The 25,016-nt window shown below is 48.3% G+C and overlaps 1 protein-coding gene across 3 annotated transcripts in view; it reads left to right on the top strand.

Moving 5' to 3' along the window:
• The window catches only part of TBX5 (T-box transcription factor 5), a 48,142-nt gene extending 24,012 nt beyond the window's left edge, over positions 1 to 24,130 (top strand). The window contains exons 8-9 of one of the 3 annotated variants that reach the window (XM_004281466.2): positions 13,716 to 13,942; positions 23,332 to 24,130. In XM_004281466.2, coding sequence (XP_004281514.1) covers positions 13,716 to 13,942; positions 23,332 to 23,909 — 805 coding nt within the window. In that variant the 3' untranslated portion in view covers positions 23,910 to 24,130. The remainder of the gene's footprint in view (positions 1 to 13,715; positions 13,943 to 23,331) is intronic. The other 2 variants (XM_004281465.2, XM_049697607.1) reach the window with 2 other exon arrangements.
• Positions 24,131 to 25,016: the final 886 nt, after the last annotated feature.

Raw genomic sequence — 25,016 nt, 5'->3', positions numbered from 1 at the left:
ATGACTCCCCGTTTTACCCTTGTTCAGAATTTATTCTGGGCTGTGGTCCCAACTCCCAGCTCGCAGTAGGTAGTGACAAGTGGGGAAGATGGCTCTCTGGAGACGGCTGTGATAACAGCCTGGCTGGAACGGCAGGCTCACTGTTGATCTTGTAATCCTGTTTCCTGTCCCCCACACACCCGGTGACAGCTGGCTCAGGGAGCAAAGCGGGAGGAATGAAATTTCCTCTAATTCCAACAATCGGACAAAGGGAGAAGGGTGGGGTTAAGGAGGGTTGAGCCTTCACTCGCAGTGATCCCACATAAATAACGTTTGGATTAGCTTGGCCAATGTCTGGGCACTCACCGCCCTCTCCTCTCTCTTCACCCAGCAGTCTGCGTTTGGAACACGCAGAGGGTGTCTTAGTTTTCCAACATTGAGGTGCGGTTTCTAGTTACAGAAGTAGTAACTGCTTATTCTGAAAATGGGGGCGCGAAGGGAAAGCACAAAGAAGAGAATAAAATCATTCCACAAATCCTGCCTCTAGCCGGCTGATTAAAATACATGCCAAGGTTATTTTGAAAGGTTAGTCTGCGGCTTAAAAACTTCTTAGCCCTAAAAACCAATATTTCCCAAATTGCAGTGCCCCCTCCCCTGGTGAGAGATGAGATGGTTTTAGAGGGTGCCCACAGACACACAGTTGTATCAGGCGGATTTCATAGACAGTATTGTTTAGAATGCGACTAAGTTCGTTTTGTTTTGGCTACGCCGTGAGGCATGTAGATCTTAGTTGCCCGATCAGGGATTGAACCTGCGCCCACTAAGCGCAGAGTCTTAACCACTGGACCGCCAGCGAAGTCCCCGAGACTAAGTTCTAAGGAAGGAAGGGAAGAAGGAAAGGAAAGAGGAAGGGAGGGAGGGAGGAAGGAAGGAGAGTTAAGGCTGATTATTTAAGGAAAATGTTAACTAAACGGCAGGACAGCTGGTGGACGTTGTCAAGGTGATATGCACATCGCAGACATCTGGGAGTTGCACCTAAATAAATGCTCACCTTAATGAGAAAGTGTGGGAGCTTCACTGTCAAAGGTGAACAGGAACTTCCTTGGCCTGTGGGGCCGAGGCCAGTGCCCTGGGGTTGGGGAGGGCACCTTTATGGAGAGAATGGGATCCAGGCATTGCCCCAGCAATGGGATTTGAAACTGTTGGGAGGAAGGGTTTTCTGCGTTGGATCAGGGAAGGAATGCACAGGGATCTACCTGTCTTGGGCTCTGGAGGAGGAGTCAGACTCTGAAGATCTCTGGAAGCCGGCTGGCGTGGCACTATGACAGGGAACACTGTTCCTTAGAAGCGTGGGGTTCTAGAGGTAGAAGGGATCCCGGGAGGTGGCATCTGGCCCAACCTTCTTCCTTTTGCGGAAGGGGAGACTGTGGCCCAGATACTCTTTTATTCAGTTTTTGATCTGTTGCTTGCTTCTTCAGCTAACACACATTCGTTCAGGGCTTACCCTATGCCAGGTCCCGGGGATGCAAAGGTGAATCCGTGCATCGAGGGGCAGGGTCCACTGATGGAAAAGCAGGCTCTGGAGCTGGGGTCCAGGCTATCACGCTGATTAGCCCCGGGGCTCCCCTACTCCATGGGGCTTCTATCTCCTCATCTGTAAAATGGGAGATAATTATAGAACCTACCTCCACAGCTATTGCAAGGATGAGACGAGGTAATGCGGGTGTCCTAATTACTAGTGCTACGAAACGAATTACTGCTAAATTTCACATGGACCGGCTGCGAAGCCTTGCGCTCTGAGCTGTGCCGTCAGCTGTGTGTGTGTGAGACTAAATCCGGGACAGCCAGAGCTGTAGCACTTAGCTTCCGACGCCTCCGCAGCCCACTCAAGGGGAAGAGGTACAGGCAGCCTCGGTCCTTCCATGGGGAGCTCAGAGGCCATCACAGTGCTCCAGATTTCATCCGCTTGCAACCTGCTAGCCCTCAGGAATGCTCCCTCAGTGCTACTTATGGTGGAAAGACCAGGCATCGCTCGCTGTCACTGTGCATGAGGTGAAGCAGGAAGTCCCAGGGAAACACTTGGGTTTAGTTCAGGATTTGTGGGTCGGGAATTTGGGAAGGATGCCTCTGGGCGGTTGTTGCTTGCTGTCCGGTGTTGGTGGGGACGGCAGGTATCTGAAGGCCAGACAAGGCTGGACGTCCCAGATGACACACCCCACGACCAGCAATTGACTCTGCCTTTCGGCTGGGAGCCCACCTGGGTTGTCCACTGGAGTGTGTGCATGTGACCTGTCCGGCATGGTGCTCTCAGGGGAGCTAGACTCCCTCCGTGGTGTCAGGCTGCCCCTGGAGAACCACAGGGTCTTTGCTCACTAGACCTTGGGAAGCTGTAGTGTCTTTTCTGCTGCGTTCTGTTGGTTGAACGGGACTCACTGAGATGGGTCCAGATTCCAGGAGGAAGGGCAGGGATCCTTCCTCTCGATAGAAGGAGGGTCAAGGAGTGTGCGCACATGTTTTAACACTGCCCCAGTGTGCCCAGGAGTGCCTGGCACGGTCCCTGGCCTGGAGTGACCCTGGGTCATGTTAGGTGCTGAGATGGGGTCCTTCCCCTTGTCAAGCCAGAGGCCAGGTTGACTGCCAGTTAAGGTGCAGAGGCCTGGCCGTGAGCTTTGTTTCTTTCGGATGGAGAGGATGCCCCCTCCGCCCTGCCAGGCCGCCACTGGTCTTTTTGGAATGACAAGCCCCAGAATCTGAACAAGCAGCAGCAAAGTGCTTCCTTGGGCACTTCCTGCCTTAATGCCCACAGAGTGGCCGTGAGCAGCGCCTGGTCTCTGCAGCATACACAGCATTTACTGAGTATTATTGGGGGGCTAGCAGAGTGCAGCAATGGTGGCTTCAGAGCTCTTCGTGGGAGAATTGCGGTTGCCTCTACTTCCTCAGGTTTTTACTGGACTGCCGATACCTTGGCAGGAAGTCATCTCCAGAGCTGGGGTACTTGGAGTCTCTGTTCGGCTGGCCTGGATTTTGAGCCCCTCAACCAGAGAGCGGATAGAAAAGCTTAGAGCCCAGGATGTCCCAGGTAGAGCCAATAGGTTGGTTTTGTCAGCCCCAGGCCGTCGACGTCTCTCCACCGTCGTGGGAAATCCACCACTGTCCCCCACCTCTGCACCGCATGTCACCTCCTCCTCTCCTACCTTTAGGGCGGGGCTTCTTAATCAGAATCTAAGATCCCATTGGAAAATCCGATTAGCAAGGAACGCTGAAAAACTCAAAATATATAAATAGAAAAAAATGTCAAAGAATTTCAAGGGATTCATGGGGTCCGGGACCCTTCAAAAGTTAAAATCCTTCTACTGGAGCCGTCCCTCGTTTTCCAGCCCTTCCTTCCTGATTTCAAATGAATGTTCAGCTCCCTAACCTCAGATGGCCTTTTTCAAATGAAAGGCTCAGCGCTCTTGTATCCTCATGCTTGTGGTTAAAGGTGATGGGGAAGTCCAATTAATGAGGCGTGATTTCCAAGACAGCGTCCTGGAGATGGCGTTAAATCCCCACTTCTTGCTGTACTTTTGGCTAGGCACGTGGCTTCTCTCAGGAAATTGTGAAGTTATGTAAAACAAGAGGGGGGTTATGTTGGGGAGGCCAAGCCAGCCTAACCTGTGAATGGAGGTTTGTCCCAAGGGGTCCCATCCTGAGTCCTGGTTGTCCATCATGTCCACCATCGTTTAAGGTTTCCCATTCGTCTGCAACATTGTACCCACCCCTGTCCTCCCCAGCCCCTGCCCCAGCAAACCTGCTCTTCAGGGATAGTGTCTAAGGGCAAACCACACTGAAGCCGTGTTTCTCAAACTTTTGGCAGACGTCGCATTAGCTGGGGGTGGGGAGGCTCGTGAAACATGCAGATTTCTGGGTCTCACCTCAGAGGTTCCGAATCAGTGGCTCTAGGGAAGGGGTCCGAAACTGCCCTTTAACAAGTTATCTGTGGAAGGGTCCCCTGGTCACACCTGGATAATTTGTTTTGGCCCTACAGAATGAGCAAAGACATGCAGGTAATGTGTGATCTTATTTTCTGGAAATAGAGCTCTTGTGCTGGGCTGTTTTATAAAAAAGAACCCTTTTCTCTACTTGGTGGTCAACTTTGGCTGACTATTAGGAGTTCCTGGAGTGCGTCCCAGTGTTTCATTATGAAACACGTAAGACATATAGAAAACATGGAAGAATTGTACGGTGACCACCCATATGCCCACTGATTAGGGTCTGCAATTAGCATTTTGCTATATGTTTGCTCTATCACACATCCATCCACCAATCTGTCCATTTGTCTATCCATCTATCAATTCATACGTACATTTATTCTTCCACCAATCTGTCCATTCACCAATCCATCCATCCATCCATCCATCCATCCATATTATTTGTTTTCTGGATGCATTTCAAACTCAGTTGCAGACATGAGTACCTTCCATCCTTGTGTACTTCAGCGTGCATACCATTAACTAGGATTCAGTTTTCGTGATTGTCTATTTCAGGTAAAATTTACATACTGCGAAATGGACAACTAAGTGCGCCATTCACATCCTGACAAATACGCATACCTGTGAAACCCAAGCCCGTATCATGATATAGAACATTCGTTCACCCCAGAAAGTTCCCTCAGGCCCTTCCCCTGTTAATTCCTCCTCCACTCTCCCACCAGAAACAGTCGATATTCTGATTTTTTTAAACTGTAGGTTAGGTTTGTCTGTGATAGAATTTTGTATAAAAGGAATCATACAGTGTTTACCCTTTTGCTTAAGGCTTTTTCCTCCTGGGTAGCTTTTTAAAACTCCCAATGTCCAAGCTGCACCGCAGAGCAATGACATCAGTATTTAAAACAACATTCCCCAGGTGACTGCAGGGTGCAGCCACGTTTGAAACTCACTTCTCTGGAGAGATTTCCCTATCTCTACCCATCCCCACCTTAAGCCCTGTCTCTCACCTGTCCCATCATAGTGGTTAACGTTCTCACATTAGGAATTTGTTTTCCTAGAGACCCATTCCCCCATAGGTGTTTTTTGGTTGGTTGGTCTTTTTTTAAGGGGGAGAGGCAGACTTTTTTTTTTAACATCTTTATTGGAGTATAATTGCTTTACAATGGTGTGTTAGTTTCTACTTTATAACAAAGTGAATCCGTTATACATATACATATGTTCCCATATCTTTTCCCTCTTGCGTCTCCCTCCCTCCCACCCTCCCTATCCCACCCCTCTAGGTGGTCACAAAGCACCGAGCTGATCTCCCTGTGCTATGCAGCTGCTTCCCACTAGCTATCTACCTTACATTTGGTAGCATATATATGTCCATGCCACTCTCTCACTTTGTCACAGCTTACCCTTCCCCTTCCCCATATCCTCAAGTCCATGCTCTGGTAGGTCTGTGTCTTTATTCCCGTCTTACCCCTAGGTTCTTCATGACCTTTTTTTTTTTTTTCTTAGATTCCATATATATGTGTTAGCAAGAGGCAGACTTTTATATTAGTCCACAGAACATTTAGTATTCCTGCAGAAGTGGCTGCTTTGGGGTGACTTTAAGGTCATCATTTCACTGACGGTCATTCTGCAAATGACCAAGGGGCCCCCGTGCTTCCTTTCAGAACACAGGAGGCCTTAACACAACCCCTTGAGTACAGGAAGCAGTTTCAGAAAGGTCCCTGTCCCAGGTTAGTGCCAGTCCCTCTGCACTCTGGCTTCCAGAAGCACCGAGGCCCAGCCTCAGAAGGCATCCCTCTACCTTCTCATCCTCCCTCCAAAATCATTAAAAACAAAACGAAACAAAACTAAAACTAAAATCGGTAAAGTATTAAGCTCTTCAATTTAGTACTAGATACCTGGGAATACTGTCTAATGTACTATTACTAAGAGCCCGCCACAGGTTCAGTTTGCTTTGATCTTTCATGACTGTAGGTTCACATCCAGCTTTTACCTTGGGACTCGCAACTCAACTGTGACGGGGGCCTTGTTATCCCCATCTGCAAAGGGAGAAACTGAGGCAGAGGGAGATATCCTGAATCACCCACATAACTGGTCCAGCACTTTTCTCTCGATTCTGGGGCTGCTTCTGTAGTGTTACTCAAAACCTTTTTGTGAATCTCAGACCCCTTCAGAGTAACCGATGCAAGTATGGACCTCTCCCTAGAAAAACTGACAAGCTCTACTCATCTGCTATTAGGGGTTGGGGGGGGCGATTCATAGATCAGTTGAAGCCCTTGCAAGGTAAGAACTTCTGCTTCAAAACATAATTGTGTGGTTTATAAGCTCGTGTTCATTGAGCAGTGTGTCTGAAATATATGCTAAGCCTTTCCAAACGTTGTATCATTTGACCATCCTGAGAGGCGGTGAATCTGATATTCCCATTTTACAGACAAGAGACTGAGGCTCAGAGAAAGGAAGAATTTAGCCAGCCCCACAGTGGCCACGTTGGTGGCTGGGTACCAAAGGAAGGTACATCCACACAACCTAACTTCAGAGCTGCAACTTGAAATGACCACCCTGGTATGAACTTATATATATGAGATTTAAGAGGTTGCCAACCAAAGTTGTCATAAATGGTGGGCGCTCATGGCTAGAGAGGGCAGTGTCTTTGAGTCTCTTTTTTTTGGCGCGGCATGTGGCATGCAGGATCTTAGTGCCCCCTGCAGTGGAAGCTCAGAGTCTTAACCACTGGACCGCCAGGGAAGTCCCAGTCTTTGATTTTCTTGCTGTCGCTTACATCAGACAACCCTGGTTGAATCGATGGTGGGAAATTCCCTTTACTTCTTTGTGTCCCCGTGGCCTCGCCAGCGAGTTGGAGCAGCGTCCACCGTGCTTTTCTCCAGCTCAGTGGTGTGGTGAGATCCGAGTCATAAAGCGGTCGTGAAGCACTTTGTAGACGAGGAGGGAGCGATTCGTTATTTGCAGAGCAAAAACCCATTTGGGGTGAGCTGCCTCCTGTCCCTTGAGTGTCCACACACGTTAGATCAGAATCGCTTCCCCAAGCGTATCGGAAAGTTAATAAACCGGGAAGGCTCTCATGGGACTTTGGGGCCCCCCTTTTCATTTTAATAGCAGATTGAAGTGCTAGCGAGAGGAGGAATTTGCTCTTCGAGAACAGAGATTTCACAGTCCCCAGCCTCGCCCCAGTGCGCTGCTTTAGTCGTTTGAGAAAGGCTGCCAGAAACTGGGTAAGCATCGCCAGGGGAAAACAACAGAAACCTCCCAGCACCCCAGAACCTCTGCCACCTGCTCCCGTGAAAAGGCCAATTCAGTCGGCTGCAGGGGAAAACATTCTCGGGGCCGTTCGTTAGCAGGCTGCGACGCCGTTTGGCCTTGGATTTCAATATTCCCTTGTAACGTTTTACAACCCAGACCCGGCGACAATGGTGTCATTCATGGCATCCGCTCACGTGGAACAGAATGTGGGAGGGAGGCGGAGCTGGGGAGAAGCTGGTCTGCAGCCCTGACACCCAGAGTGAGCTGAGGGACTCAGGACCCTGGTTGGTGTCCAGACTGGGCAGAGCGCGTCTGTGTCTGCAGGAGACAGCGGAGAGCAGTGGGATTTGACATTTGGTAAAGCAGGATTGATTGACAGTTTGACCGGTAAAGGTTGATGGTGCCTGGTGTAGCCAATATCTAACTCTGGCATCACAGAGGAGGATACTCTATGTAACAGAATGGTTGTGTCATCCCAGCAGTGATGGGAAGGCAGCAATTCCCTATTATCAGGTATAAGTTGGCAAGAGCTTTGGAATAGCCCTGACCTGGAGCGCAGCTCGGCTTTACCTCTTCTTAGCTGGGTGATCCGGAGCAAGTTGCTTAGCCGTTCTGAGCCTCATTTTCTCTATCTCTAAAGTAAAGCTAATCGTAGTGATGAAATGGGATTCTTGCCAGGATCAAATGAAGGAAAGCATGTAAGTCAACCAGTACAGTAGCTGGGACATTAGGATGCACAGAGAGAACAACGTGGACGTTGAAGAGGAAGACGAGGATGAGGGTGGTGGAAAAACAGTCCCCAGTTGCTGCCCTCTTCCCAGATGCACGAGGGCTTTTCAACTTTCACTTTAATTCTCTGGTGTCCTGGATTCTTCAATGATGCTCTCAAACTGTGGAGGAAGATAGTTTATCTTCTCGTCATAGGGACGTTAGAGGCTTCTGCTGTGTTGCTACTCAATGAGTTCCTTTGATTGGTCCATTGATGAGTCCAGGAAAAACAATCCCGGGAATTCCCTGGCGGTCCAGTGGTTAGCACTCGGCGCTTTCAATGCCGAGGGCATGGGGTCGATTCCTGGTCAGGGAACTGAGATCCCGAAAGCATTGTGGCCAAAAAAAAAAAAAAAAAAAAGATGCCAGTGTTGTTTGTTGGTACCATTTTCTCCTCTTTGCCTCTGTAGCCCCATCCTGATTGAGAAGTCACTCTACTCTTCCATGCCTCAATCTTGACACCTGTCAGATGGATTTGGGGATGTTGCATTTCAGGCATCAAGAAAGATGTGCGTGATCGATGGTGGGAATGATGTTTCAAGTTCTTCAGAGAGGAACAAACTGAGAGGGACAAGTGGTTATTGGGATAATATGCCTTTCCCACTTCTGTGAGTGTTAGTAATCAAAAGCAGAATTTGGCCTTTCCAGGGAGTAATTTTGCAATTTGGCAGTGCTGGAAGGGAGAATTCCACGGAGTCCATTGATACATTCTCTTGTAAATTCCCTCAGCCAACATTTTTTAAGAGTTATTTTCTTTAATTAAAAAAATAACGGTCTCCATTAAGAATATCAAATGAAAAGAGATTCCCCCCTTCCTGTTGGCTCTCTGACAGTCCAGTACTTGAACTAAGCAAGACCTAAATAGAATTGCCAGTGAGATTTGACAACTTTTATGTTTTATTATTATTATAATTTTTCTTTCTCTTCTTCTTCTTCTTTTTTTTTTTCTTTCCATTACGCAGCTTCAGCAACCAAGGGAGAACTGTAAAGCTAATTTCATTCCTTTCAGCCTCCTGGCCCCAGGAGGAGAGCCTGAGCAGTGACGCTGCTCAGGATGGCGCCATCTTTAGTTCTGAGATGACACAGGCCACGGGAAAGCTGGGCTAGGAGACCCCTGGGTGTCGTGAGGGTGTCTGTCGCCTCATGGAAACTTGGCACATACTCCATTGTCCCCTACCTGGTTACTCTGACGTACTTTCAGATGACAAAGGCGGGGACCCAGGATGGAGATGGTCATCCCCCTGAGGGATGGGAGAAGTGAGAGAGGAGTCTTGGGCCCCAAACACCCGCACCCCCAAAAGCATATTATGTTTTAAAATGGAAAGAAGTCAGTAGGAGATTGGCCAGAAGTAATTTGGGGACAGCTGGGTTAGAAATCTGGTGGTGTCTCTTTGTAGCTCTGTGATCCTGGACAAGTTATTTAATCTGCCTGGGCCTCAGTTTTCTAATCTGTAAAATGGGGACTAAAGCAGTACCCACTTCATAGGGTCATGGAGAGGCGAAGTGGGCGGATGCAGCATTCTTCAAAATGTGCTAGGTGTAGTGCTCTTCATATGCAAGATGATTTCAGGTGTACCTTTTTTTTTTTTTGCGGTACGCGGCCTCTCACTCTTGTGGCCTCTCCTGTTGCGGAGCACAGGCTCCGGACACGCAGGCTCAGCAGCCATGGCTCACGGGCCTAGCTGCTCCGCGGCACGTGGGATCTTCCCGGACCAGGGCACGAACCTGTGTCCCCTGCATCGGCAGGCGGACTCTCAACCACTGCGCCACCAGGGAAGCCCCAGGTGTACCTTTTTATTTGAATAGGTATTTACTTTAAATTGCATGAGAGAAACTGTAACTAGTACCAAAACCCCCTCATTGCATGTATATTACTACTCAGAGTGAGGCAAAGCATATTTAGATAAAGAATTCATTTTAAAAATGGAATAAGTTAAAGTATAGTCGGTTCATGGCAAAAATCACAGCTAAGCTCGCGATTTCCTGATACATATTTCTTCTAGGGAGGCGTCCTTACTCTGTTTCAGGCCGGGGGCCTCTCTGGCAGTCTGGTGAAGCCTAGGGATCACTTCTTAGATTAATCTGATTAAATGTGTAAAATAAGTTGCATTGATTGCCAAGGAAGCCAGTTATATTAAAATATAGTTGTCAAACTCTTTTCTAAATGGTGATATAGTCATATGCGCACTTTACGAACGTCTTAAGTAACAGGATCTAGTGGCAGGTCAAAAACGACTGTATTTTTGTAGTCATCATGAGCATAAATGGCGTCTGGAGACACATACAGCTGCAACGGGATGTGAAGCTATTTTGTTTCTGTTGATGACAGTCGCTAGGGCTGCTAACTGAACTGTGGCTTGTTGCTGACACCCAAACAGAAAGAAATACTAAATTCCAATTCAAGATTAGTGAAATCAAAGACATCATTTTGAAAATCTAAGTTTACACCCCTAAGTTTTTCCCCAAAGTTAAGATCTCCAAGTTCAGGAGACAGACAGGCTTATGGCACTGCTCCCTCCCGAGAAATTTTATGGGCTGAAAGCACGAGTCATTTTGTAACGGCAGTCACGATAGTTTCTACTATGTGCCAGACATATTCTAGAGTGTATTGTTGGGTAATTTCAACAATCTTGAGAGGTAACTGACGCTCAGAGAGATTGTGTCTTGTCCAAGATCACATAGCTGTTAGATGGTACGTCTGGTATAGAACATATATTTTCCTGAATCGAACACCTTTATTCTTCCCACTATACCCTGATTCTTAGATACTCAAGTAAAAATCACAGTCCAGTGGGTTATCAGAGAAGGGAAGGTGTCCGGAGGACTCAGGGCTGACTGCTGTGGTTTCTCCAAAGTATCTCTGTATTTCTCCCATTTTGCAGATGAGGAAACTGAGGCTTCGCTAGGTCACCTGCGAACTCTATGACCTTTAGCTGAGCTCTGTGCTACAGACTTGGTGGATTGGAGAACTCATTTCTGTGGGTTGCGTGAAGAAGGGACATTTCCTGAGGGGTATTGCTAGCAGCTTTGCTGGATCTGCAGATGACCGGAGATCGGATTCAAATCCTGTTATGCCCCTCTCACTTCTAGGGACCTATCTTGGGGGAAATGCGGGGGAAGCTCTGAGTATCTTCAACTTCATTTTCATTTTGCTTTCCAGCCAAGCAGGTCCTCCCCTGGGAATTTCAGCCCTGTTTCCATTGCGTTTTGCCAGGCGCGGTGGTGCGGTGGGTGGGGCTGGGGGGAGGATGGATGGAGAGCCTGGAGGGTCACACGTTGCTCCGGACGGCTGTATGCGCTTCCTTTATTTGTGTATTCCTCCTAAACTAGTCCCCCTGCTACACTATAATAATAACTATTATATTAATAATTCATATATTAATTCTGTTAATAATTGGTAATAGTAATGATTGTTTTCAACATGGAAGTATTCATCTAAACTTCGTAAGCGCTCACTGTAAAAAGAGCCAAGCCGTGCAGACGTACAGAAAGTAATAAGTTGATCTAAAAAGTCTCCCGGGGCTTCCCTGGTGGCGCAGTGATTGAGAGTCTGCCTGCCGATGCAGGGGACACGGGTTCGGGCCCCGGTCCTGGAAGATCCCACATGCTGTGGAGCAGCTGGGACCGTGAGCCATGGCCACTGAGCCTGTGCGTCCGGAGCCTGTGCTCCGCAACGGGAGAGGCCACAACAGTGAGAGGCCCGTGTACTGCAAAAAAATTAAAAATAAAAAAATAAAAAGTCTCCCGTAACCCCAACTTCTGGAGGGAACCTCTGGGATTCATTTCATAATCTAGACCATGTTGTTTCCCCCTTCTTTAACTTAATTCAGCTCACACAGATTTCTGAATTTGTGCATATCCAGCCTTCCCATCCTTTTCAAGGCTGCATAATATTCCATCGTTTAGCTCTATCAAAGCTGACGCTACCATTAATGAGGACATTTAGGTTATTTCTGTTTTTTCCCTTGTTACAGACAGTGCTGCAGAGAAAATCCTCATACTTACGTCTTTGGGTACTGACCTGATGGCTTCTCGGGAAAATTCTTCGTAATGGGATTGCTCACTCCATGTTATTGTATATTATTATTATTATTGTTGTTGTTGTTTTGGCCACGCCTTATGGCAAACGGGATCTCAGTTTCTTGACCAGGGATGGGACCCGTGCCCCCTGCATTGGGAGCATGGAGTTTTAACCACTGGACCACCAGGGAAGTCCCTGTATATTTTTAAAAATGGATGCTCTCAGGAATTCCCTGGTGGTCCAGTGGTTAGGACTCGGGGATTTCACCACCATGGTCCCAGGTTCAATCCCTGGTCGGGGAAATAAGATCCCACAAGCCATGTGGCGTGGCCAAAAAAAAAAAAAAAAGGGTGATATCATATTGCCTTCCAGAATAGATAGGCAAATCACCCTTCCATCAGCCTACACACTGTACTAGTTACTCTTCTGAACAAGATTTCCTTCCCCCATCCCAAACGTTGGCAGCCCCCTCCTCTTCGTGCATGTGGGAATATTATGGGTTGGGCCGTTCTCTTCTTATACACCCCGGCTGTTTCTCTCAATTCTACCTGTATCTTTGAGCTGTCCCTCCTCTCAGCTCCTTTGCAAACTCTCAGTCTGATCCCTCCCCCACCCACCTGGCTTCCTTTGGGACTCTTGTGATGCTCAGCGCCTCTTTCTTCCTTTCCAGGAGAGGTTTCTGTTGAATTTCCCAAACTCTTATGTGGAAAAAAATGGTCTGAAAGCTGAAGGGAAGGGAATGTGGAGGACGGATCATATGAGTGTGAGGGACCAGATTTTGAGCACTTTGGAGGAGGCTGTACCTATGGCGTCATAAACTGAGGCTCAGAAGGGTTGTGGCCCAGAAGCCTGTGAGTGGTGGAGGTGGGACCTGAATTTGGATCTGCCTGGTCTTAGTCTCCATGCTCTTTTCTCTATCTCCTTTGTCCTCCTTTTTCTTCTCCTTTTCCTTCCCCCTCTCTCTCTCCCTCTACTCTGCCTCCAAAACTGTGACAGTCCTGCTGATGGCTACCATCTGTTGTGCCAAACACTGTTTTAAGCCTCTCACGTGTATTAACTAATTTCCTCTCTCAATAACCCTTTGAACCTGGGGTTTTTCATTATCCCTTTTTTACAGATGGGAAAACCAAGGCACGGAGAAGTTAAGTGTTATGTCATTGGCGACAAGTACGGCAACTCAAAAGGAAAGTCTAAGGCACGAGGAGCAAACTATTCAGATTAGGGTCACCTAGGTTCTTACGTGGCCACCCCAGGTGGTCAGCTACCATTCTTTACTAATGTTGGGCAAAGGCCACAGCCCCATTTTAAAGATGGAGACCCAGAAGTTAAGTCTCAGTGAGCTCTCAGCTCTTTAGCTTTTGAATTAGGGAATTCAAAGACGTCTGGAATAGGTTGAAATATTTCAACTGCCATGTGTGTTTATTGATTGTTGAGAGGGGTCTCAACTGGGGGTGCTCATTTATCTTTCTGCATATGTATAGAACTATTCATAAATCTACTCGCCTAATGTATAAGACATGAAAAGGTGGTGACTAAATATATATGTATAGGATAGGATGCATTGGATGCACTTGAGTATAACTGGATCTATTCATTCATCAAAGATCCCTTTGTTTCTTATTCTGTGAGTTTTCTGGTAGAGTCTTTGACCCTGTGGTTCAGCCAGTGGGAGGCCAGGCTATCAGGCCACTGATCAGTGATACTTCACATCTTCTCTCTTTCAGTAAAGAATATCCCGTGGTTCCCAGGAGCACAGTGAGACAGAAAGTGGCCTCCAACCACAGTCCTTTCAGCAGTGAGCCTCGAGCTCTCTCCGCTTCGTCCAACTTGGGGTCCCAGTACCAGTGTGAGAATGGTGTGTCTGGCCCCTCCCAGGACCTCCTACCCCCACCCAACCCGTACCCGCTGCCCCAGGAGCATGGCCAGATTTACCACTGCACCAAGAGGAAAGGTGAGTGTGACAGCCCTGCTGTCCTGGCCACTGTCTGTACTTCTTCCTTCTTTTCCTTGAAAAAATAAGTACACATAACTACGTGTATTTATTTTTAAAATGTAAGCAATACAAAACTACAAAGAGATTGCAAGAAATTCAAACCATTCAAGTAAAGCTAAAGATTCCTTTGATGCATCCCCCCCCTTCCTTGGGGAAAACTTATTTGAAATGTTCAGACCCATTTATTTATTTACACTTGCACACACCCACAAATACAAAGAGTGTTGCTTTTAGTTTTAACAGTTGATATCATACTGCATCTGTTTTGCAATTTGCATTTTTTTAAACTTTAGAATGCATCGTAGATACCTTTTCGTGAACTTAGAGTGGCCTCATTCTTTTTAGCTGCTGAAGAGGAAGTATTGCCCCAAAAGGATAAAGCTGAGTTTATGTTGCCACTAGTCGTCAGGGAGTATGCTTCCAGGGAACCTCCTTGGAATTGGATGTGCCCTTTAGTTCACATGCAGGGTTTCTCCCAAGTGGATTCTGAGCTCTTCTTTCCTTTCCAGATCAAATCAATACCGAAAAAGGCAGGGAGGGAGAGAACAAAATCACAATAGATTTTTCTCTCCTGTGCATCCCCTCTTTAAATCTACTAGGCTGCGGTCTGAGACACAACCTCGTTTCCTTTGCCAAATGAGAAATGGATGATTTTTTCCCTAAGTTATCTGAGTCCAGAGTGGAGGTTAAGGAAGGAAATTTCTGGTGACAGTTTTTCGAGGCAGAATCGAAGGCGTTGATGCGGGCAGTGGGACCAGAGAAACAGATTTGAGTCTCAACTCTGCCACCAGCTTCCTGTGTGACCTCAGGCAGGTGTCCTAGCCCTGCTGTGTGTCACTTTCTCCCTTTGTAAGTGATGCTAAGTTCTCTAGAGCAGTTGGTACTTGGTAAGCTGGGTGACAGCTATGAAGGAATAAGTGGCAGGTATCCCTCCAGAAAGTGAGTCCTGGGAGGAAGTGAAGAGAAGGCTGCTTATCTAGGTGAAGGTTTGGGATAACAGACATAAGGGGAGGGGGCCATGTAGCCTCGTGCTTACGCCTGTGGTCTTCAGAGTCAGAAAAGCAAGATGAATCCTACCTTTGCCATTTTCAAATGTTTATGATTGGGTGCGAGTTACTTAGCAAACATCACTAAAAGTTACTCTAAACATCACTAAAAGTCATCTATAGGTTCGGGCCCGTGATTGGACCTGTCTCATAGACTCGGTGTGAAGATGACATGAAATCATGCTTGTCCTGTGTTCAGCACAGGGTTGACTTAATAAACCGGCCCTGTTTCGCTCCAGCAGGCCCACGGCTCCATCTTTAGAGTGGCCCTGTTGGGCCTCACAGCCCTAGCAGCCAACACGACGCCTGTCAAAGCCCAGTGCCTGGTGCCTGGACCCTTTTTTTTTTTTCTCTTTTTTTTTGGGCTGTGCTCATGGCATGTGGGACCTTACTTCCCCAGCCAGGGATCGAACCCGCACCCCCTGCAGTGGAAGCGCGGAGTCTTAACCACCGGACCGCCAGGGCAGTCCCCCATGGGTTTTCTTTAAAAAAACAAACAAACAAAACCCAACAACTCACTAACCAGAACCAATGGAAAAGGATGCTTTTGCAGCTTTCTCTGGAACGGGGGTGACATCAGGAAAGGATCACGGTTTGGTGATTTGACGTTTACCAAAATCACGTTTTGAAAGAGGGAAGAGCTATCATGGCTCCAAGCCTGGGGCTGGGGAGCTGACCTGGGTGAGACTGAGCTTCCCAGACTTACCTGAAGCCCATCCAAGCTCCTTGGATCTGGAAGTCCTGCGCAATATCACCCCATCAGGCCCCCTGGCCCAACTCCCAGCACGACCGCTGCCAGATGGGCTGGAGACCAGATGCCTGCAAACATGCCTCTTCAGGCACAAGCAGGGGTTAAGAATGTCCCATGAAACACAGGTCCCTGCACAGAGATTCTGTTTTATATTATATTTAAGGGTGCCCTGCCTAGGTTCCAGACCACAACCTTTTCAAGAACGTTATTAAGTAGGTACTCTTATTAACCCACTTTACAAACGGGGAAACTGAGGCCCACAGAGGGAAAATTGTGAGCTCATGGTTCTTGAAGGCAGCATTTGAACCCAAGCCTGGTCTGCAGACTCTGCCTGGGCCCTGAACCACCGCCCTAACTGCCTCCGTTACCTTTGCTTATGGGCTACGGTCTCCAAATTTCATCGTCCACCAGAGATCTGCTCTTGAGGCTGGGTCGAACACGCTGATTAAGAGCTCACCAGGTTTGAATTAAAGAGTTCTTTCGATTAAATTAATGCCAGACCAGCAGAAGAGAAGGAAGTTACAAAGAATCAGGGCGCTGTTTTGAGTTCAGTATTTACAGCAGCATCCTTGTAAACGCACTCCTGGAGGATGCAGGATGGAGGCTTTGAACCCAAGCCTGATGGACCCTCTTTGGGTGATGTGAGGACTTGGTTTGCGTGGGGGTGTTGTGCGGGATCCTCGAGTGAACTTGGGATCCACTTGAGGCGGCCCGTGGGGAAGCTAGAGTCAGTGGCTGGTCCGCTGCCGTATGTTCCAGCGGCTGACACTTCGCAGCAGTGTGACCGTGGGTCAGTTGCTTCTCAGCTTTCTCAACTACCTTTTCTGCAGAATGGGGATGACGGTAGCACCTACCCTGCAGGATCGTTAGCAGATGAAATGAGATGATCCAGGTAGAGCACCTAAAAGAGTGCCTGGTACCTGTAAGTCCTCTATTGAACGTGAGCTAGCCCTGCCCTTGGGAAACTCACACGGTTGCAGGCAGCTCACACATTCAATGACTCATTATAGATTTGTTTGATGACAGTGGCGATCGAATGCTCGAATGCTATAACGGAGATACGGAAAGTGTTAACAAAATGCCAAGTGGGGTATCGATTGGACTAGGCTAGGGCATCAGGGGAGAATTTCAGCTGAGGTCTGCGGAGAGTGGGATTTGGATAGGAGATTGGGGTGCCGAGGGGGTGTCCAGGCGTTGAGAAGAGCATGCGTGCAGCCCCTCGGAAGATGGGGAGCCCGCTCCCACTGGGGCGGTGGATGGGAGGCCAGGGTGGCTGGAGCGCAGAGCAGGGGAAAGTGACGGGAGGGGAGGTTGCCAAGGAAGGCAGGGGCTAGCACGACGCCAGCCCTTGTGAGCCATTTTGGGGGGTTCGGATTTTAGCCTAACACCGATGGGCGGCCGTTTGAGGGGTCTGAACCCCTGAGTGGCAGGATTCAGGTTGTGCTTTGAGGCGGTCACTTTGCTGTGACAGAACTGATGCCAGGGCCCCGTTCAGAGGCTGTTGCAGGCTCTGAGGTGTGAGATGACGGTGGCTCAGGCCGGGGTGTGTGGAGAAGAGCTGGCGATGTCGGGAGAGTCAGGACCTCGTGACTGGTTGAAGATAACAAGGTGAAGAATTGCCCCTCGTTCACAGATGCGTACACTGGGGCTCAGAGAGATTGAGAAACTTGCCCAGAGTCACCCAGCTAGTGAGCCGCTCCGCCCCAAATTCATACATACTGAGGTCTGTGCACTCGGGGTGCCAGGCTCTTTTCACCTCTGCAGAAACCTCTGCCCTTCTCACCTCCCTCCACCCCCCAAAAGGGAGCTCCCAGAGGCAGAGAACATTCCAACCAAGCTCCGTCTGTCCTGCCTGCCTGCCTCGGAGACGACAAAAAGCAATTCATCATCAACCTCCATTGTAAAGTGATAAGGAATCAGCCGAGGTTTCCTTCCAGTTTGGGACTCCCGTTAAGTGATAACTCCATGGGTGGCTTCCCCCGACCCGGCCCCTGACTGCCCCACTATCTGACTTCCCCTCATTGTCTGTCTCCTTTCCAACCAGCCCAGGAGGCAGCCCCAATGAAATGTCAAAGGGCCAGGCCGGCCAGAGGGCCCCTTGTGTTTGGACCCGGCTGTCTCCAAACTATCTCTCTCGATGGTTGGAGCCAAAAAAGCTGGGAAGGTCTTTTATCAATGCCACTCAATCAAATCCAGGACCCCAGGGCCTGGGAGAGCACTTGTCTGTCTTTCTTTCCCCCTCCCACCCTGACTACCCTCCCCACAGTTAGAAACCAAAGGCAACCCAAATAAAGATTTCAGCAAAGCCATTTTCTGCGCTGGTACGGAGAGGGAATCGGAGAGAGTAAAGGGCTTTGCATCTTCTCAGTCTCCGTAGTTTGTAGAGCGATTCTACCTCCTTTTCTTTACTGGATCTTCACTGCAGTCTTTGAGCCGTGGGAGATGCCCTCCCATCCCCATTTTGCAGGGGGGAAAATAGAGGACTAAGAGCTTGGATTCCCAAGGTTATGTGGCCGGTGAGTGGCCGATCCGGGATGCGTTCATAAAGTAGATATTAACAGTACACTTACGTTGTACTGGGCACTGTGCTGTGTGCTGAAGACAAGGGGAGAGCACGATGGAAAAGGTCCCTGATCCCAGGAAACTTGTATTCTTGCTGTGGGAGACAGATAGTAAGCAAGTCAGTACATTTCATGGCTTCAGATAGTGGCTGAGATCTGAACTGGAGTCTTTTGATTCCCAATCTAGGATCTGCCCACAATACCATCCTAGTTCTTTGCACTTTAAAGTTAAGAGCTAACAGCGTGGGGACACACACACGCACAAATCCATCCATCCATCCTTAAGTGTCAAGGTTACCACCTTGTCATACTCTCTGAACACAGTGGGCTGCATGAAGGCTGAAAGGTTGGGGCCATCTGGCCGAAGGAGCACTGTTTGAGGAGTCCAAAGGCCTGAATTAGAGTCCTACTTCTGACTTGCTGAAGGTCACTCAGCTGAGGAGTGGCTACTCACTGCTCTACCTCCAGGGTCTGTCTGTGAAGACTCCACCACAGTCTTTCATCTGAATGAACTCCAGCAGCAAGGGAAATGACCCATTTGGGAATGGTGACAATATTTACTCAATGGCATCAGTGATTTGCAAGCAGCTCTGTGAGTTTTCTAGCTCTGGAAGCCACCCGAACACCTTCAAGTATGGATGACCTTCACAGAGCCATCTGTCCAATCTTCCAAAGGGGAAAACAGAGTCGACCCACATTACTTGGGCAGATAAGATTTGAATACTTACTTTAGGTACGAGGAAGATAGAAACTCGACTGCACTGTTATTATCTCAATTCCTACATGAAATGTAGGTATTATCCCCACGTACAAACAAGAACTGAGACTGGAATGGTCCAGTGGTTCGCCCAAGGTCACGTAGCCAGTGAGTCAGAGACATAACTGTGCCCTAAGATCTGTGTTCTGGATTCATCATTAAAGTCACTTTATCCAGAATCGACAACATCCAGAAACACGCAAGGCACCAGGGTTTTTCACATTGCTGTGTGGTGATCCGTGGTCAGAATCACGAAGAGGTTTACTATTGTCCAAGAGACTCCTCTGGGCTCGGGACATTATAACAGTATAATTGACCACCCTTACGCAACTTTCTGAAACCAAGCCGTGGACTCATCTGATTGAGGACTTGACCCTTGACTACAGCCCATTCCCCAACCGTGGAAGAGAAACAGGACTCGTCTGGGACAGAGGTCTTTGCTGTTGATCAGTTATCAGGCTCCCAATAAAAAGATAGAAACCAAACCATCACGAAAATCAACACAGAGATTACATCCCAAGCATTTATCACGATCGACGTGAAATTTGGATCCTGGCTTTGGAATTTCTTTACAGTGAGATGAGAACCAAGAGACACTGGAGAATGCTCACGTCCTGTTTCCATCAATAAGCCAGCATTGAGTTTTTCTTAGGACTCTGCATCAGATCTTTGGGGTATTAAGGATTGGAATGTGTAATTTTACGATTTTCCAAAATGTGCTCTGGCCTTTTTCATATTATTCTTCCTTCTTTACTTGTAACCAGTCTGGAAGGGGATCAGAAACTCGGGAATGGTTCGTTTGCCTTGTTTTTTTTTTTTTTTCCCCTCTTGCCAGGGTACCCTGCAGCTGTACTTTCTATTATTGAAGAGGGGAACGCCCTGGTTAAATGGAAAACCCAAAGGTTATGATTCCAGCAACAATGGAAACATTCAGATTTATGGACCTTAGGGGGTGGGTGGAAGGAAGAATAGAGGGAAGGGATCAAGGGAGGAGGTGGCCAGGACAAACAAAGAAATAAGTCAAGAGAAGCAGTGTCTTTAAGACGCCCTCAAAACGCCCGGTTGAAAAGTGAAAAAATGTGGACACTTGCTCATCTGAATGTCTTCAAACATCTGGATGGTTGGCACCATGTAGCTAGAACACCTGGAAGAGTGAGGACTGCATTTTTCACTTTTTTTTTAGACCGATGTTTGGGCATCCTACGGGTCCCAGATGTGTCGCAGAAAGAGTCTAGTTAAAAATAAGTTTGCTTGCTGTTAGGTGGGTACAACCTTTGTGTAGATATGTGTTATTTGGGGAGATTTTTGACTTACCTGGGGGTATCACTCGGAGAATGATGCGAGTAGAGGGGTTTGGTGGAACCCACACCTGTTGGTTTATAGTCCAGTGTGAAGCCGTAGGACTTCCTGTGGGGAGAATGACTGACTTGGAGCTTTACATCCAAGGAGCACCTGCTCTTCACACAGTGTCAGCCTCCTGCCCTTACAGGTCCTGCCCTTGTGCAGGGGAGGATGGAGAGGGGCCAAGGATGTGTGCGGAGGCAAGGTGTGGTCGGCAAGGTGAAGCAGACCCAGCTTTGATTCCAGCCTCTGCTCCTTCCCTGCTTCGTGGCCTTGAGCAAGTCACTTCTCTGAGCTTCAGTTTTTGCCTCTAAGAGATGACAACGAGAGCAGCCGCCTTGAGGAATGACTCTAGGAGATTAGAGTCAGGTCACTTAGTAGGTGCTTAATAAATCATGGCTCTTCTTTCTTTCCTTACTCAGTCCTGCGTCCTGCCCATATGCCATCAACCATCACAGTGGTGACAGTTGTGGGAGTGTCCCAGTGTTTCATTTTTCTTTATACTTGCCAAACTCAGGCATCTTTCTTTTCTTTTCTTTTCTTTTTAAATAAATTTATTTATTTTAGGCTGCGTTGGGTCTTCGTTGCTGCACACGAGCTTTCTCTAGTTGCGGTGAGCGGGGGCTACTCTTCGTTGCGGTGTGCTCATTGCGGTGGCTTCTCGGTGTGGAGCATGGGCTCTAGGCACGTGGGCTTCAGTAGTTGTGGCTCGCGGGCTCTAGAGCGCAGGCTCAGTAGTTGTGGCGCACGGGCTGAGTTGCTCTGCGGCATGTGGGATTTTCCCGGACTAGGGCTCGAACCTGTGTCCTGTGCATTGGCAGGTGGATTCTTAACCACTGCGCCACCAGGGAAGACCAGGCATATTTCTTTCTTTCTTTTTTTTTTAAAATAAATTTATTTATTTATTTATTTTGGCTGCATTGGGTCTCTATTGCTACGCGCAGGCTTTCTCTGGTTGTGGCGAGCGGGGGCTACTCTTCGTTGCAGTGCGTGGGCTTCTCGTTGCGGTGGCTTCTCTTGTTGCAGAGCACGGGCTCTAGGCACACGGGCTTCAGTAGCTGCAGCATGTGGGCTCAGTAGTTGTGGCGCACAGGCTTAGTTGCTCTGCGGCATGTGGGATCTTCCCGGACCAGGGCTCGAACCCGTGTCCCCTGCATTGGCAGGTGGATTCTTAACCACTGCACCACCAGGGAAGCCCAACCAGGCATATTTCTTAACGTTATCATTAGAAAGAGATTGGAAGTGAGGAAAGAAAAATCTCCAGTTTGGGGAGTAAAATTCCAGCCAAGGAATGAATCTGTATGAGGTTTACATCTTGGTAGAAACTCCCAAGTATTGCTTCCCTTGAAGGAAACACCTGGAGGTGTGTTATTACAGACGAGGTCTGCCATGACACAGGTGGTGTTACCCTGGTAACAAGAGCTGCCCTTGGTGATGGGTATCAGGAGATTTACATGCTCGATTTCATTCCTTAGCTGCCCAGTGAGGTAAGTATTGCTAACTCTGATTCAAAGGTGATAAAAATGAGTCCCAGAGATGGCAGATGCCTTGCTAGTGTCACACCGACATTAAGTACAAGAGCCGGATTTAGACTCACGCATGTCTAAGTTTCTTAACCTGAGGTCTGCATTTTAGGGAGTGCTTGACCCCCTGAAGTTGTGTGCATCACTTTGGTCTATACATACAGTTCTCAAAACTTCGTGTTTCAGTCTATTTTTCTGGGACAGAAAAGAGCCCAGCTCTTTTGTTAGTCCCCAGAGGGGTCAGTGACCCCAAAGTGGTTAAGGAAGACCCTCTTTCAGAGACAGAACTCTCTCTACTGCTCTCCACTAGGGATTAATTAGTGCTTACAGAAGGGAAGTGACTTGTTCAGTGATGAAACAGTGACACATGAATTGGTACCAACTCAACAGATCATTAACTGGGTCCTTGTTCACATAAGGCGTCAGGAAAGGATTTGGGGATTCATTCGGGCTCCCGTCCATTTATCCACTTTTCCATCCACTGTTCCATCCATTGCACAAGTATTTGCTGCGTGTCTTTCTGTCTAGCATGGCGTGGAAGAATAGGAATTTTGTCACGAGATTCCTAGGATTCTAATCTTAGCTCAACTGTTTATCAGCCATATAAGACCTTGGGCACGTTTCCTGACCTCTGTGTGTCTCCTTCCATCTGTAAAATGAGGAGACTGAGAGAACCCACCTCATGGGGTTGTCGAGAAGATTAAACGGGTGACCTCGTGGAGAGTACTCAGAACAGTGCCAGGCAGAGTAAATGCTGTATGTGTTGTTACTGTTACTGTTGATGCTGTTGTTATTATTTTTGTCACTAGGTACGTCCCAGGTTCTGGGAATACAGTGATGGGTAATCCAGACCATGTCTTGCCTTCATGAAGTTCACATGCTGGGGAGGATGGAAGATAATAATAATAATGGTTATTTATTGAGTGTTCCCTTGTACCAAGCTCTGGACTAAGTACTTAATCTATATGTTCCCATTTCATTGTCAACACTTCCCTTTCTAGAAGGTGCTGTCATGACCCTTTCCATTTTACAGATGAAGAAACTGAGCTCAATTTCCCCAGTTTACTAGAAACTATACAAAGCATCTTTTCTAATGATTGCATTAATGTTCTATTGGGGGAATATACTGAAAATTATTAAAAAAAAAAAAAAAGGAAACTGAGCTTGGAAAGGTCAAACTGTTTGCTTAGAACTCCGTAGCCCAAAGTCTTAGCCGTGACAGTCCACCCTCTTTTTATCAGAATGGAGGTTGGAGCCAACCATCTTCCGGACTTAATTCTTCTGTCCTTGGGCCAGATGGCTGTCTCTGCCTTGAGCTATGGGGTAGCTGATCTGGCCTCACGGGTGTCTGTCCTCCTGTCTCAGCAGATGAAGAATGTTCCACCACAGACCATCCCTACAAGAAGCCCTACATGGAGACGTCGCCCAGTGAAGAGGACCCTTTCTACCGCTCCGGCTACCCCCAGCAGCAGGGCCTGGGTGCCTCATATAGGACAGAGTCAGCCCAGCGGCAGGCCTGCATGTATGCCAGCTCCGTGCCGCCCAGCGAGCCCGTGCCCAGCCTGGAGGACATTAGCTGCAACGCCTGGCCCAGCATGTCCTCGTACAGCAGCTGCACGGTCACCACCGTGCAGCCCATGGACAGGCTACCCTATCAGCACTTCTCTGCTCACTTCACCTCAGGGCCCCTGGTCCCCCGGCTGGCTGGCATGGCGAACCATGGCTCCCCGCAGCTCGGAGAGGGAATGTTCCAGCACCAGACCTCCATGGCCCACCAGCCTGTGGTCAGGCAGTGTGGGCCTCAGACTGGCCTCCAGTCCCCCGGCAGCCTTCAAGCGTCAGAGTTCCTGTACCCTCACGGCGTGCCAAGGACCCTGTCCCCGCATCAGTACCACTCGGCCGTGCACGGAGTCGGCATGGTTCCAGAGTGGAATGACAGCAGCTAAGGCGAGGCCTACTCCTTCACTGCCATTTCCAGAGGGAGGGGAGAGAGGGAGAGGGACAGTCGCAGGGAGAACCCCAAGGACGAGATGTCTCATTTCACCCCATGTTCACGTCTGCACTTGAGAACCCCCCACCCTGCCCCAACACTGATGTAATCAGTCGCTTGAAACCACAATTCAAAAAATGTGACTTTGTTTTGTCTCAAGACTTAAAAAACCGCCAAGAGAAGATGAGTCTTTGCCTCCCCCCGCCCCTCCCCCCCACCGCACTCATCAACTGGCCACATTCACACCACCTCCAGATGCCCTCCTTGATTTCTTTTCTTTTGGTCTCCAGAAAGTCCTGCCTCCTGGAGTGTTTGATCCTCATGCGTAGTTAGAGTCCTTCCCTGTCTTGGTGTTAATGTTGATGTTGTTATATAATAAATAATAATATATTTTTTTTCTTTCCATTTTCTTAACGGGACCCAGTCCCTTATTTTGGGGGAGGTCTGAGGCAAGTATGTTTCAAAATATGTATTTGTGCAGTTGCCCTCAAATACTCCTCCACCCCAAACCTAAATCCGCAACCCTCCGCCTTGACTAAGAAATTACCTACCTCTGCCATGCGGTGTCTCCGATTTTGTCCTCCCTTCCCCATCCTCACGAAGTCCAGTTTCGCCTGCTACCAACCAGTGGAGTCAGGGTAACACCAGACTCCATCTGGCATCCTATCTTACTCGACCCTCCCTGTGTTCCCGGCTCCGTGTTTTTCCCGCCCGCTAAAACGTGGCCTATAGCTTCCCGACCGGAAAGCTTGCTTTGAAAAACTTAAAAAGCCCCGGTTTACATGCGGGCAGAACTGTGATAAGCAAGGCGCAAGCTCTGTGCTGACAAGAGTTGTGAAAAAGCCAAAATAAATATTCGTCCGGATAAAAAAAAACAAAGCCAGCCCCCAGCTTCCAAACCTCCATCACTGACGACCCAATCTGGATACGAAGGCAAAAGCCACCATCCTAAAGAAGCAGCCAGACGTGCTCACTGAGGAACGTTCTCCAAAGACATCACACCAGCACCAAATGCAGGCCCAAACTGTGGTTACTGAAGGCAGAAAACAGAATGAAAAAAAGT

Source organism: Orcinus orca, chromosome 15 (assembly GCF_937001465.1).
Source record: "Orcinus orca chromosome 15, mOrcOrc1.1, whole genome shotgun sequence".
Classification (NCBI taxonomy): Eukaryota; Metazoa; Chordata; class Mammalia; order Artiodactyla; family Delphinidae; genus Orcinus; species Orcinus orca.
Note: the sequence above shows the minus strand (reverse complement) of the source record. Positions and strands in the feature narration are given on the sequence as shown.